This window comes from Heterodontus francisci, chromosome 6, assembly GCF_036365525.1.
Source record: "Heterodontus francisci isolate sHetFra1 chromosome 6, sHetFra1.hap1, whole genome shotgun sequence".
NCBI classification, from domain to species: domain Eukaryota; kingdom Metazoa; phylum Chordata; class Chondrichthyes; order Heterodontiformes; family Heterodontidae; genus Heterodontus; species Heterodontus francisci.
In genome coordinates this window covers 25,091,866-25,106,470 of record NC_090376.1, presented here as the reverse complement: position 1 = coordinate 25,106,470, position 14,605 = coordinate 25,091,866, and the positions used below count along the sequence as shown (strand labels likewise).

The following is a 14,605-nucleotide window of genomic DNA, read 5'->3' as shown; positions in this document are numbered from 1 at the left end:
TCAAAAGTGCTGGCTTTGTTTTAAGTTGGCCTTTGATTACATATTACATAAGTCTCCTTCGACAGCACCTTCCAAATATGTGGCTTCTATCACCTAAAAGGGCAAGGGCAGCAGATGCATGGGGACACCACCACCTGCAAACCACGCACAATCCTGACTTGGAACTGTATTGCCATTCCTCCACTGTCACTGGGACAGAAGCCTGGAACTCCCTTCCTCATATCACTGTGGGTATACCTACGTCACGTGAATTACAGCAGTTCAAGAAGGCGGCTCACCACCACCATCTCGAGGGCAGTTAGGGATGGGCAAGAAATGCTGGCCTTGCCAGTGACGCTCACATCCCATGAACAAATATATGTCATGATGTATAAACATGAAAGATAATGCCAAACTAATGCATAAATCTCTACCAATATATTATCCATATAGACTGGATAGTGGGATCTACTGAACTTACTGTTTACAAAATTAATCATCACCAATTGGCCCTTTGCAATCGACCAAGAGAAGGTTTTCTTGAATGGTCCTAAGCTTTTTCTGTGTCTCTACTGCACCGTGTTCTATAAAAATACCATTACAAACCTTTAACATGGGTCCCAAAGAGCTTTATAAAATTGTAATCAGACAACAATTGACATCAAGCAAAGACATTAGTACAGGTGACCAAAAGCTTGGTCAAAGAGGTAGATTTAAAGGCGCATATTAAAGGAGAGAGAAGTAGAGAGACTCAGTGAAGGAATTCCAGAGTTAAGGCCTAGACAGCTGAAGGCACGGCCACCATTGGTGGAGCGAAAGAAATGCGGGATGTGTATGAGGACAGAATTGGAGCAGCAGTGTTTTTGGAGGATTGTTGGACTGGAGGCAGTTATATAAGATGGGGAATGGTGAGACTGTGGAAAGATTTCAGTGCAAGGATGAGAATTTTAAAATTGAGGTTTTGGTGAACCATTCTAGGTCAGTGAACATAGATAATTGGTGAATGAGAATTGGTACAAGTTAAGATATGAGCAGCAAGAGTTTTGATTGAACTCAAGTTTATGGAGGGTGGAAGATAGGAGGTCAGCCAGGAGAATGTGTGAGTGGTCGAGTCTGGAGGTACAAAACAGTGGATGAAGATTTCAGCAGCAGATGTGTTGAGATGGCCAGTATTAGAGGTGGAAGTAGTGATGTCTTGGTGATGGGGAAGGTATGGGGTCAGAAACTTAGCTCAGGGTTACATAGGCCACAGAGGTTACGAATAGTCTGGTTCAGCTTGAGACAGTGGTGAGGGAGGGGGATGAAATTTCTGGCTAGGAAACAATGCGTTTGGTCTTCCCATGTTTAAAGCTGAAAATATTATGGTCACTAGTCCTGAAGTGCTCACCCACATTTATCATTGTTTCGAAGCTGTAATTTCTGCAGATGTATAGTTAATAAAAACAAGAGTACAAACTGCTGTTATTGATAAAAGCTTAATGTTCCTATCACATTCCTCTGTCCACTATTTTAACAAAGGCATTAATCCAATTATTTGTGTTCACCTGTTGCCTATAATTATTTCTATCTGTGTGTGCTAAAAGAATGCCAAAGGCCTTAAGTATACAAAGGTTTATTTTGCTTGCAAAACCCCTAACCTACTTTCCACTTTAGGGATGGGTTTAATGTGCGAATCCCACTGCCAGGAGCCATGTTTGATGCCTTACCTAGGGAAATACAGAGTGGAATGTTACTTCGAGTGCAGCCAGTGCTATTTAATGTGGGGATCAATGAGCAACAAACACTCGCTGAAAGGTAAGTACTGCCACCAAAAAATAGAGCAACTTTACACTGTGATCATAGATGTTTAAGATTAGAGTTAATATAGGGCATGTTCTCCCTGTGTCTGCGTGGGTTTCCTCCGGGTGCTCCGGTTCCCTCCCACATGCCAAAGACTTGCAGGTTGATAGGTAAATTGGCCTTTATAAATTGCCCCTAGTATAGGTAGGTGGTAGGGAAATATAGGGACAGGTGGGGATGTGGTAGGAATATGGAATTAGTGTAGGATTAGTATAAATGGGTGGTTGATGGTCGGCACAGACTCGGTGGGCCGAAGGGCCTGTTTCAGTGCTGTATAAATAAATAAATAAAAACTCCCCAAGAACTCAAAATCTGAAATAAAAGCAGAAAATACTAGGTATATTTAGCAGGACCATCAAGACTTTGAAGTTTTGGATGTACACTCTTTCATGAACTGAGTTCTAACAAAGGGTCAATATCCAAAGCATTAATATCCAAAGCATTAATCTGTCTTTAAGCTTTTCTGATGTTGATAGACCTGCTGAGCATGTCCATTTTTTCTATTTTTAGGCTTTTTTTCTTTATCCTGCCAAATATATACTTAACCTGAATGAATTAATCCTACAAAAGTGCCCAGGAGTTTACTTCAGTTTAAAAACAAAGTTCTCAATCAAAGGTTTTAAAGAAATCCTTAACCCTTCTGTCCATGGTAACTTATAAAATAAATTATCAACATTAATTTTATTTTTGTGCAATTACTAATTTTGTTGGATTGCCTGCTTCGCTTCACCTTAATTTAGTAAAGTTAGTTTTGGGGATGGCATTGCTTCCTTTAGCATAACCAGAAAAGTTCTGGAAATACTCAGCAGGTCTGGCAGCATCTGTGGAGAGAGAAGCAAAGTTAACGTTAACTTTGCTTCTCTCTTCACAGATGCTGCTAGACCTGCGGAGTATTTCCAGCATTTTTTCAGTTTTATTTCAGATTTCCAGCATCTGCAATATTTTGCTTTTATTATATTAATTCCTTTAGCGTTGTTTAACACTCCTACACTGGCAGTTGACACAGTGTGGATCAGAGTGGATTGGCCATGTGTCAACATTCATGAAGGAGGAGAATAGGAAGGTGAGGGAGAAGTGAATCACTTCTCTGAATACTGCAGTAATTTAGATGCTGTATCAATCATCCATACAGCACAAACAATTCTAGACTTGTTTTGTAATAGGTAAAAGCCAAGCCGGCCAAGTGAATATTGTATGCACAACATTGCTCATAAAATTCTAGTCGCACCATTCGTTATTCTGTAAATATGAAAAACAGTTCACACAGTAAAACTATTCTGATTAACAGTTATTGAACCTCTTTCACAACCCTCATCTGTCAATGATCATCTTAATCTAAGAAAAAAACTGCAGCTTCAAGCACAATTTTAATGGAAACTTTCAAATGTTATTGGGAGGGAGACGTGGGTTCAATCTCTCACTCCTGAGTTCCCAATTCCAGCTGCATTACTGTGGAGAAGTGCCAAGTATACCAAATGGAAAAGAGAAAACCTGAGAGATCCTTCCTTGAACCCATCCCGTCTATTTCCCACGAGCTGATTGAGAGTGGCATTACAGATGACGCTTAGAATGAAGTTGCCCTATTGTTCACAGTTAGAGAGAGGCCTGGACAATGCAGAAGTACTGAATGTTTTGTACTTTAAAGAATTGTTACAGCGCAGAAGGAGGCCATTCGGCCCATCGTGTCTGCACCAGCGCTCCAATGAGCATTTCACCTAGTGCTACTCCCCTGCCTTCTCCCTGTAACATTGCGCATTCTTCCATTTTATATAATTCTCTTTTTAATGCCTCGATTGAACCTGCTTCCACCACACTGTCAGGAAGTGCATTCCAGATCTTAACCACTTGCTGCGTGAAAAAGTTTTTCCTCATGTCGCTTTTGCTTCTTTTACCAGTTACTTTAACTCTGTGCCCTCTCATTCTTGATCCTTTCACAAGGTGGAACAGTTTCTCCCGATCTACTCTGTCCAGACCCCTCATGATTTTGAATACCTTCATCAAATCTCCTCTCAGCCTTCTGTCCTCCAAGGAAAATAGTCCCAACTTCTCCAATCTATCGTCATGACTGAAGTTAAATATATTTAGTTTTTTTTTTAAGTTCAATTTTGATCTCACTGATTTATTGCCATGCATTGGATATTCACATTCATGTTCTATCTGGGTTAGGTTTGGAGACACATCCTTACAAGAAGTAATTAATACAGAGAGTTTGGGCCGTCTAAATTCCTACTACGAACAGTTCAAGGAGGTTTTGCCTGATGATTGTAAGTATGTGTAGGTGTGAACTGTAGTATTCTTTTCTCCATTGTTCCTTGCTCTGATTAAGTGAACCCAGCACATCAAGCTGCATCAGCAACACTACGATTAGCAATTATTAACTGAAATGATCTAAAAATAGCTTGCTTTAATGCTTGATGCTCAAAAGATTTCTGACTCTTGAAATGAGCCTGGTTTAGTTCATATGTGTGTGAATTTGAATGCAACTTATTTTTCTGTCTCAAGCCTCTAAGGAAAACGAATTGCAGAGTTAGAGTTGATGGTAGTTATGGAATTTTGAGGTGGCTCTGTTTTACTTGCATTTGAAATTAGATAAGCTGTGCATGAATTTTCCTTCACAAATGAGCTTGACATATGTAGGATAAAGTATTACTTGATGTATAGCATAAGCATAGACTATGTATTTTGAAACCTTTGTGAATGCCTGATGCTATGCTATCAGAACTCACCATAATACTTTGCATATTGCTTTTTTTTAATTTTTATTTAATCTTGCATTTTTTTAACAAAAAGTTTTTTAAATGATGCCTTTAATGCATTAACACTTAGTACTATGGAGTTATACACAAAGTTAAGACTTATGGGATTGGAGGTAAGATATTAGCAGCATTGAGGATTGCTTAGCGGACAGAAAACAGGAATAAATAGGACATTTTCAGATTGGCGGGCTGTAACTAGTGGGGTACTGCAAGGATCAGTGCTTAGGCCTCAGGTATTTAAAATCTACATTAATGATTTAGATGAGGGGACTGAGTGTAATGTATCTAGGTTTGCTGGAAATATACAAAGTTAAGTGTGAAGAGTAAGCAGTGAAAAGGACACAAAGGACAGAATCTTGTCAGCCCCACAGAGGTGACTTTGGAACGGGGGTGGTGTGGAAATATGGAACACTGCACGTCAGGCTGGCTTGGCTCCCTGGCATGTTCCCATCTCTAAGACATCTTCGTGGAGGTGGGTTTCCTACAGCAGCGCCAGCCTGTCCGATGGCGGCATGTTTCCAATCAAGGCACTTAAAAGGGAAATTAGCCCCTATTTTTGGACGCCACGAGAATCTTGCAAGCGCTGCATGGGCCCCCACTGTGTCAGCCCTCCGGCAAGTGAGAGGAAGTGGAACCTTATTACCTTTGAGGCTGTTGAATAGTTCACCGACACCAAACAGGAAGTCTGCTATCTGCCCATATCGCAGCCTTGCCATTGAGTGAATAAAGCATGAAGACAGATGTCTCTGCTGGCTATATGCAGTGAACCTTGCATCCACTCCACAGACACTAATGGCAGTTGCAGTGCCTTCTTGCCACTCAATAGTCTGGCCCTCAGCAGCACTCTCAGTGAGGACTACCAGCCTCCATTCGAATGGGCCTTAATATCCTGTACTCCTGCCTCAGGATCCCGCCCGCCATCCTTAATTGGGCAGCAAATGTGGAGGCAGCCTCTTAGCTGGTTGCTTCCCAGAAGATTCCCTGGTTGGTGCACCTCTGACCCATGCGGGATCGAGACCTGGAAATGGTTCCAACACCTCAAAATTTTTAGAGGATAAGATTCTTCCCAATGCGGCTGCAGAGGGATATAAATACATTGGGTGAATGGGAAAGAACATGGCAGATGGAGTACAATGTGTCAAAGTATAAAGTTATCTATCCACTTTGGTAGGAAAATATATTTTTTAAAAAGCAGAATATTTTTTGAACAGTGAGATACTGGGAAATGTTTGCATTCTGAGGGACCTGGATGTCCTTGTACATGAATTACACAAAAGTGAACATGCAGGTACAGCAAGTAATTAGAAAGGCAGGTGGTAGCATTTCTTACAAAGGGATTGAAGTATAAGAGTAAAGAAGTCTTACTGCAGTTATACAGTGCATTGGTGAGGTGACTTCTGGAGTACTGTGTGCAGTTTTGGTCTCCTTACCTAAGGAAGGACATAGTTGCCCTTGAGGGAGTACAACTAAGGTTCACTAGACTGGATCCTGGGATGAGTGGATTGTTCTGGGAGGAGAAATTGATTAGACAAGGCCTGTATTCCCTGGAGTTTTGGAGAATGAGGTGATATAATTAAAACATGTAAAATTCCTAAGGGGCTTGACCGGGTAAATGCTGAGAAAATGTTTCACCTGGCTGGGGAATCTAGAACACGAGGTAATAATTTTAGAATAAAGGGTTGGCCATTTAGGACAGAGGTGAGGAGAAATTTCTTCACTCAAGGAGTTGTGAATCTTTGGAATTCTCTACCCCAGACAGCTGTGGATGCTCAGCTGAGTATATTCAAGATAGCGGTCCAGAGATTTTTGGGTACCAAGGAAATTTAAGGGATATTGGAAAAGTGTGGGAAGGAGGAATTCAAGTAGATGATCAGTCATGATCTTGTTGAATGGTGGAGCTGGGGCCAAAAGACTTATTCCAGCTCCTGTTTCTTAAGTTATGCTAAGTACATATGGATGTGGGACCAAGCTACTCAGTTCCTATTTCATTACCAAAATAGAGAGAGAGAACTTTCCCCACACACTGCCTTGCTATCAAAATTTATATTGCATTTTTATTCTTCCATGGTTATATTTTTATCTAAGGGCACAAAGATATGTCGATTTAGTATCCCAATTTGACTCATCCTTCCCTTTCCCTTGTAGCTCTCATTAACTTTGTATCTTCACCTCTCTCATTTCCCTGCAAATTTGCTCCTTAATCTTTCCACTGGTTGGTGGCCTATGGAATACACCCAGGAGTGTAATGGCACCTCTATTATTTCTTAATGATTGTAATATTAACTGGAATAGCAATGGTATAAAGAACAAAGAGGGAGAAGAGTTTCTGAAGTGTGTTCTGGAGAATTTTCTTGATCAGTATGTTTTCAACCCTGCAAAGGAAGGAGGCATTGCTGGATCTGGTTCTGGGCAATGAGGTGGGTCAAATGGATCAAGTGTCAGCAGGGAAGCATTTAAGGAGCAGTGATCATAGCTAATCTAAACCTTATGATTACTATGGAAAAATACAAGGAGCAATCTCAAATAAAGATAATTAATTGGGGGAGGGTCAATTATATGGGTTGAGAATAGACCTGTTCCAGATAAATTGGAATGAAAGATTAGCAGGCAAAACTGTAACAGGCTCCTTTAATGAGGAGATGGTTTGAATACAGTCAGGGAACATTCCCATGAGGGGAAAAGATAGGCCAACCAAAGCCAGAGCTCCCTGGATGATGAGATAGAGTAAGATGAAGCAGAAAAAGGGTGCGTGTTACAGATGTCAGATTGATAATACCAGTGAGAACCAGGCTGACTCTAGCAAGTTCAGAGGGGCAGTGGAAAAGGAAATGAGAGAAGAGACTGGCAGCTAAAATAAGGGGAATCCATGAGTCTTCTATAGGCATATAAATGGTAAAAGGGTAGTTAGAGGAGGGGTGTGTCTAATTAGGATCCAAAATGGGGATCTGTGCAAGGAGGTACAGGGCATGGCTGAGGTACTAAATGAGTACTTTGTATTTGTCTTTACCAAGAAGATGCTGCCAAAAAGTCATAACGAAGAAGGAGGTAACTGGAACACCGGATGAGCTAAAAATTGATGGGAGGTATTAGAAGTGCTGGCTGTACTTAAAGATGATAAGTCACCAGGATTGGAGGATACATCCAAGAATGCTGAGAGAAGTAAGGGCAGAAATTGCAGAGGCACTGACCATAATCCTGCAATTATCTTAGATATGGGGATGGTGCCAAAGGACTGGAGAATTGCAGATGTTACACCTTTTTTCAAAAAAGGGTGCAAGGATAAACCCAGCAACTACAGGCCAGTCAGTTTAACTTCAGTGTTGAGAACGCTTTTAGAAACTATAATTTAAAAATTATGTCACTTGGACCATGTAGATTAATTAAGGAAAGCCAGCATGTATTTGTTAAAGGCATAAAATCATATTTAACTTGATTGAGTTTTTCTGATGAGGGGGCAGAGAGGGTTGCAGTGGTGTACGTGGACTTTCAAAAGATGTTTAATAAAGTGCTCCATGGAAGGCTTGTCAGCAAAGTTGAGGCAAATGGAATTATAGGACAGTGGCAACACTGATACAAAGTTGGCTCAGTGATGGGAAACAGTAGTGGTAAGTGATTGTTTTTCAGACTGGAGGAAGGGAGACTAGTGTTCTCCAGGGGTCGATGTTGGGACCACTGCTTTTCTTGATATATATTAATGACTTAGACTTTGGTGTAGATTCATAGAAAGTTTAAGGCACAGAAAGAGGCCACTTGGCCCAGCATGTCTGTGCTGGCCGAAAAACAATCCACCTATTCTAATCCCACCTTCCAGCATTTGGTCCGTACAGAGCACAATTTCAAAATTTGCAGGTGACCCAAGAGGATAGTGATCAACTTCGAGGACCTAGACAGGCTGGTGGAATGAATTGGCAGGTAAAATTTAATGCAGAAAAACGTTAACTGATGCATTTCTAAAGGGGGTACAGGAACAAAGAGACCTGGGGTATATGTGCACAAGCTGTTGAAGGTGGAAGGACAGGTTAAGAAAGTCGTTTAAAAACATGTGGAATCCTGGGCTTTATAAATCGAGGCACAGAGTACAAAAGCAAGGAAGTTATGTTAAGCCTTTGTAAAACACTGATTTGGCCTCAACTTGAGTATTGTGGCCACTTCTGGACACTGTACTTTAGGAAGGATGTGACGGCATTAGAGAAGGTGCAGGAAAAAATGAGATTGGTTGCAAGGATGAGAGACTTCAGTCACAAGGACAGATTGGAGAAGCTGGAATTGTTCTCGGAGAAGTGAAGGTTGAGAGGAGAGTTGATAGAGGTGTTCAAAATCATGGGTCTAGACATATTCGGTAGAGAAAAACTGTTGCCTTTGGCAGAGGGCTAACCAGAGGACACAGATTTAAGGTGTTTGGCAAAAGAACCAAAGGTAACATGAGAAAACAACATTTTTTCACATAATGAGCCATTAGGATCTAGAGTACACTGCCTGAGGGTGTGGTGGAGGCAGATTCAATTGTGGCTTTCAAAAGGGAATTGGATAAGCGCCTGGAGATAAAATTTGAAGAATTGCTGGGGAAAGGGCGGGGGAGTTGGACTATCTGAATTGCTCTTGCAGAGAGCCCGCACAGACTCGGTGGGCCAAATGGCCTCCATCTGTGCTTTAGGCATTCTATGATTCACAAGTCCAGATCTAGTAAGAAAGAAAACAAGTTACAGTTAGACAGTGTCTTATAGTTGACAATGTCTCAAAAGTGTTTCCTAACCAATGAATCAAATGTAATCACCATTATGTAGACAGTTGGGAAGCCGATTGCATACAGCAACAAAGCACCAATAAAAAGAGATGTTTAACCAATGTAACTTTTTTGTAGTGATATTTGAGGGAAGAATTTTTTCCAGGATTTGTTCTTCAGTGCATCCTTCTCATACACTCCACATGATGGTTGCTTGCCTGTCACATAATACATCTGCACACACCGTTATATCCCAAGATCACGCCACACGAGATATTGGATATAAGCCATCTAGACTATAAATTGAGATTGTTGTATATGTACAGTACTCGTATGAAGGATTAAATAAGAACTTTGTTTGCAACTAAGCCATGTTTAGGCTGACAAGACAGAAGTGCTGGGAGTTACTTTTAGAGCTAACTGCCTTGAGCACTTTGTTTCAAAAGCTGAGAAAGAGTACTGTGAATGGGTTAAAATTGGGCGTTTGAGAGGCAAGGCTTTGTTCTACCTTGTGACCATGCTGTGAAAAGATGTGACATTTGGCAACCATTTGGTGTTAGAAGCAAGTAAATCATCAGCCTGAAACAAAACTTCAGGCAATGAACTTCAATTTTTTTTTAAAAACCCAAATAAAGCATGGTATTTTTACATTCAGTACTGCACCTGAGCAAAATATTTGGTAAATCTTCAGAAAGACTGTTCTTTACATAACACCTTTCACAGCCTCAGGACATCCCAAAGTGTTTTACAGCCAATACACTTTGAAGTGTATCACTATAGATTAGCTCAATTGGATAGACAGTGTGATGTAGAAAGACGCCAATAGCGCAGATTCAGTTCCCGTACTGGCTGTGGTAATTCATGGAGGCCTGCCTCCTTGCCTTGCCCCATACTTGAGGAGTGGTGACCCTCAACCTATACATCACCAACTGTCTCTCCCTTATGGGGAGAGATGCCTATGGTCCTTTGGGACTATAGCTCAAACAACAATTGTTGTAATGTAAGAAACACAGCAGCCAATTGCACACAGCAAGCTCCAACAAACAGCAATGTGATGAATAGATAACCTACTTTAGTGATGTTGGTTGCGCAATAAATTATTGACCAGGATGCTGGGGAGAACTCCCCTGGCTGCCTTCGAAATAGTGTTGTTACATCACCTGAGAGTTTAACATCTCATCCGAAAGCCTCGATTATGTGCTGAGGTCCCTGGAGTGGGTCTTGAACTCTCAATCTTCTGACTCAGTAACAAGAGTCCCATAGCTGATCTGATACATTCTTAATGATTTAGAAGAATGAAAGTAAGGAATTAATTATTGTCTTGGCAGTGTGAACCTTTGGCCAGGGGTGGGGGGAGGTGGAGCAAGAAAAACTTGGATAGAGTCAGTCGCCATGACAGCAGTCTGGCTTGCTGTACACAAGTGAATTTAAAGAAGCAGTGCAATGGTTTGAAAAGGTCCAATTGATTTAAATTGCAAATCTCATTTACATAAAATAAAGAATTATCCTGTGACTTTTTTTTACGTTTGTACATTTAATAATATGCGTCCTGTGGATTTATCAAACCTGCTGCATCACCAAAAACCTGCTAATTAAATCTAATATTGATTTATACTTTTGAAAATACATTATACCACTGAGTTGTTCCATGAGTGGCGCTTTGTCCTAGTGGCCATTATTTATGGTAGCTATTATATGTTCTGTAAGAACAAAGAAAATTACAGCACAGGAATAGGCCCTTCGGCCCTCCAAGCCTGCGCCGATCCAGATCCTCTATCTAAACATGTCACCTATTTTCTATGGGTCTGTATCTCTTTACTTCCTGCCCATTCATGTATCTGTCTAGATACATCTTAAAAGACGCTATCGTGCCCGCATCTACCACCTCCGCTGGCAACGCGTTCCAGGCACCCACCACCCTCTGCGTAAAGAACTTTCCACGCATATCCCCCCCTAAACTTTTCCCCTTTCACTTTGAACTCGTGTCCCCTAGTAATTGAATCCCCCCCTCTGGGAAAAAGCTTCTTGCTATCCACCCTGTCTATACCTCTCATGATTGAAGGACTGAAACTAGTGGTTATTTGTTAGGTATACTACATGCAGAAGAAGAAATAACAATAAAAGGCTGTGATGTAATTCAAATATGCACTGTTTGTATCACTCGATACCTAGGTCACAAACTTTTCAATTAATAACTCGTTCAGTGGATGTAAATATATTGCAATAGCTACCTGCAATGTAAGACAAATTTCACAGTTTACAATTGCCAATGCTTCCCTACTTTTATTCTATTTATATCTTTAAAATATGTGATTTTCTTCAGGTTTACCTCGATCCCGAAGTCAGACATGTCTGCCTGAACTGTTGAGATTTCTTGGCCAAAATGTCCATGCAAGAAAAAATAAGAATGTTGATATCCTTTGGCAAGCTGCTGAGGTAAACACAGCTTTATGTGCAGTAGTTTAAATACTATGATACATTTCCATGAAGTAGTTACAACAGAAAAGTTGACCAGTTGGTCAAAGAAAGTACGAGTAACGGTTAGTGTTTCAGATGAAAGTGTTCATTGCAACTGGATTACCGGCAGTTATGGTTTTTAATGGTTCAACTGTGTTGTAGAGGTCAATTAGTTGCCTCATTATACTATGTTCATATGGCAACGTCCATATTATTAGCAAGACAGCTCATTGGTTATGACTGCATTGTTGCAGTTTAGTTTGGGGTGAACACTGAAATGATTTAAGAATTTGGAGATTTTCTAAAGTCATTTTTACAATTAATTCTATTTTGGGCAAGATAGAAAATAGGAGCAGGAGTAGGCCATTCGGCCCTTCAGGCCTGCTCCGCCATTCAAAAAAGATCATGGCTGATCGTCTAATTCAGTACCCAGTTCCCACTTTCTCCCCACATCCCTTGATCCCTTTGGTATTAAGAAATATATCTATCTCCTTCTTGAATATATTTAATGACTTGGCCTCCACTACCTTCTGCGGTAGAGAATTCCACAGGTTCGCCACCCTCTGAGTGAAGAAATTTCTCCTCATCTCGGTCCTAATTTGGCATGCCCCATATCCTGAGATTGTGACCCCTGGTTCTGGACTCCCCAGCCATCGGGAACATCCTCCCTGCATCTAGCCTGTCTAGTCCTGTTAGAATTTTATAGGTTTCTATGAGATCCCCTCTCATTCTTGTAAATTCTAGTGAATATAGGCCTAGTTGACCCAATCTCTCCTCATACGTCAATCATGCCATCCCAGGAATCAGCCTAGTAAATCTTTGCTCTCCCTCCATGGCAAGAACACCCTTCCTCAGATAAGGAGACCATAACTGCACACACTACTCCAGATGTGGTCTCACCAAGGCCCTGTATAACTGCAGTAAGACATCCTTGCTCCTGAACTCAAATCCTCTTGCAATGTAGGCCAACGTACCATTCGCCTTCCTAACTGCTTGCTGCACCTGAATGCTTGCTTTCAGTGACTGGTGTACAAGGACACCCAGGTCTCGTTGCACCTCCCCCTTTCCCAACCTTTCACCAATCTGCCTTTCTGTTTTTACAACCAAAGTGGATAACCTCACATTTATCCACGTTATACTGGATCTGCCATGCATTTGCCCACTCACCCATCTTGTCCAAATCACATTGGAGCCTCTTGGCAACCTCCTCACAGCTCACAGTCCCCCCCCCCCCACCCCCAGCTTTGTGTTGTCTGCAAACTTGAAAATGTTACATTTAGTTTCCTCACCCAATATATATTGTGAATAGCTGGGGCCCAAGCACTGATGCCTGCGGTACACTGCCTGCCACCTGGAAAAAGACCCATTTATTCCTACTCTCTGTTTCCTGTCTGTCAACCAATTCTCAATCCATACCAGTATATTACCCCCAATCCCATGTACTTTAATTTTGCACACTAACCGCTTATGTGGGACCTTATCAAAAGCCTTCTGAAAATCCAAATGCACCACATCCACTGGTTCTCCCTTATCTATTCTACTAGTTACATCCTCAAAAAAATCCAGTAGATTTGTTAAGCATGATTTCCCTTTCGTAAACCCATGCTGACTTTACCACCCTCCAATCTGTAGGAACTGCACCAGAGTCTGTCGAATTTTGGTAGATGACCACCAATGCATCCACTATTTCCAGGGCCACTTCCTTTAGTACTCTGGGATGTAGATTATCAGGCCCTGGGGATTTGTGAGCCTTTAATCTCATTAATTTCCCGAGTACTATTTTTTTGCTAATATGGATTTCCTTCAGTTCCTCCTTCTCATTAGACCCTTGGTTCCTAACATTTCTGGGAAGTTATTTGTGTCCTCGTTTGTGAAGACAGATGTAAATATTTATTTGACTTCTGTGTGTAATCAATTTTCCAGAATATGCATGTCAATGTAGCTTGTTATATGTATCTGAGAATAATATGGCCCTTTCCTCTACATTAATACAACTAAAGAAGTCCAGATCTAGACAACTTTGTTTTTTGTGGTAATCAATATTAGGTAAGCCCATAACTAGAAAACCTTGTTATATGAATTAAAAATAAATATATTTTTCCTGTTGCCAGAAAATTCAAAAAGGCAGTAGATAGATATTTAACAGAAAAAGTTAATGAAGGGTATGAAGTATAGTAGAGCAATGGATGGCATTTTTTGGACTTTAGAAGTAGTCCAGTACATTCCCATAATAAGAGCAAAATGCTGTGGGTACTGGAACTCTGAAATGAGAACAGAAGTGCCAGAAATACACAGCAGATCAGGCAGCATCTGTGTAGGGAGAAACAGAGTTAACATTTCAGGTCTGTGACCCTGTATCAGAACTGGCAAAAGTTAGAAATATATTAGAAATGTAACAGTCTTTGAGCAAGTGAATGGGGTGAGGGGTGGGTGGGGGGGTGGTGGAGGGGGAAGAAAAACAAGAGGGAAGATCTGTGATAGGACAGAGGCAAGAGAGAGATTAAATGACAGAGATGTCATGAACAGAAGGCAAACGGAGTGCTAACTAGTTGTAGTGGAAGACAAAGCATGAGTCCAGAGAGAGTGCTAATGGCAGTACATTCCTGTGTTCCATTTGTGTTACTACAGAAAAAACCATCAAAATCAACTTGAAATTGATTGCAGCTTGCCAGTAGTAAACTGAATAGCAGATATTACCTTTTGTTTGCAAACAATGTGATAGTATGTTAATAGTTAGATCTGGATTGATAGGTATAAGTAACTCCCTCTATAAAGCCAAGTGCAGTTACATCAGAGCACAAGAATGAAGGCACATGATAGAATTTCACATTCAGTTTGAGGCTTCTGAAGC

At 41.0% G+C, this 14,605-nt stretch overlaps 1 protein-coding gene across 22 annotated transcripts in view; it reads left to right on the top strand.

The window, feature by feature from the left end:
- The window catches only part of LOC137371190 (inositol polyphosphate-4-phosphatase type I A), a 261,418-nt gene that overhangs the window by 223,918 nt on the left and 22,895 nt on the right, over positions 1 to 14,605 (top strand). For all 22 annotated transcript variants that reach the window (XM_068033314.1, XM_068033320.1, XM_068033319.1 and 19 more), the window contains 3 exons: positions 1,633 to 1,773; positions 3,985 to 4,082; positions 11,621 to 11,733. In XM_068033314.1, the coding sequence (XP_067889415.1) occupies positions 1,633 to 1,773; positions 3,985 to 4,082; positions 11,621 to 11,733 (352 nt within the window). The remainder of the gene's footprint in view (positions 1 to 1,632; positions 1,774 to 3,984; positions 4,083 to 11,620; positions 11,734 to 14,605) is intronic.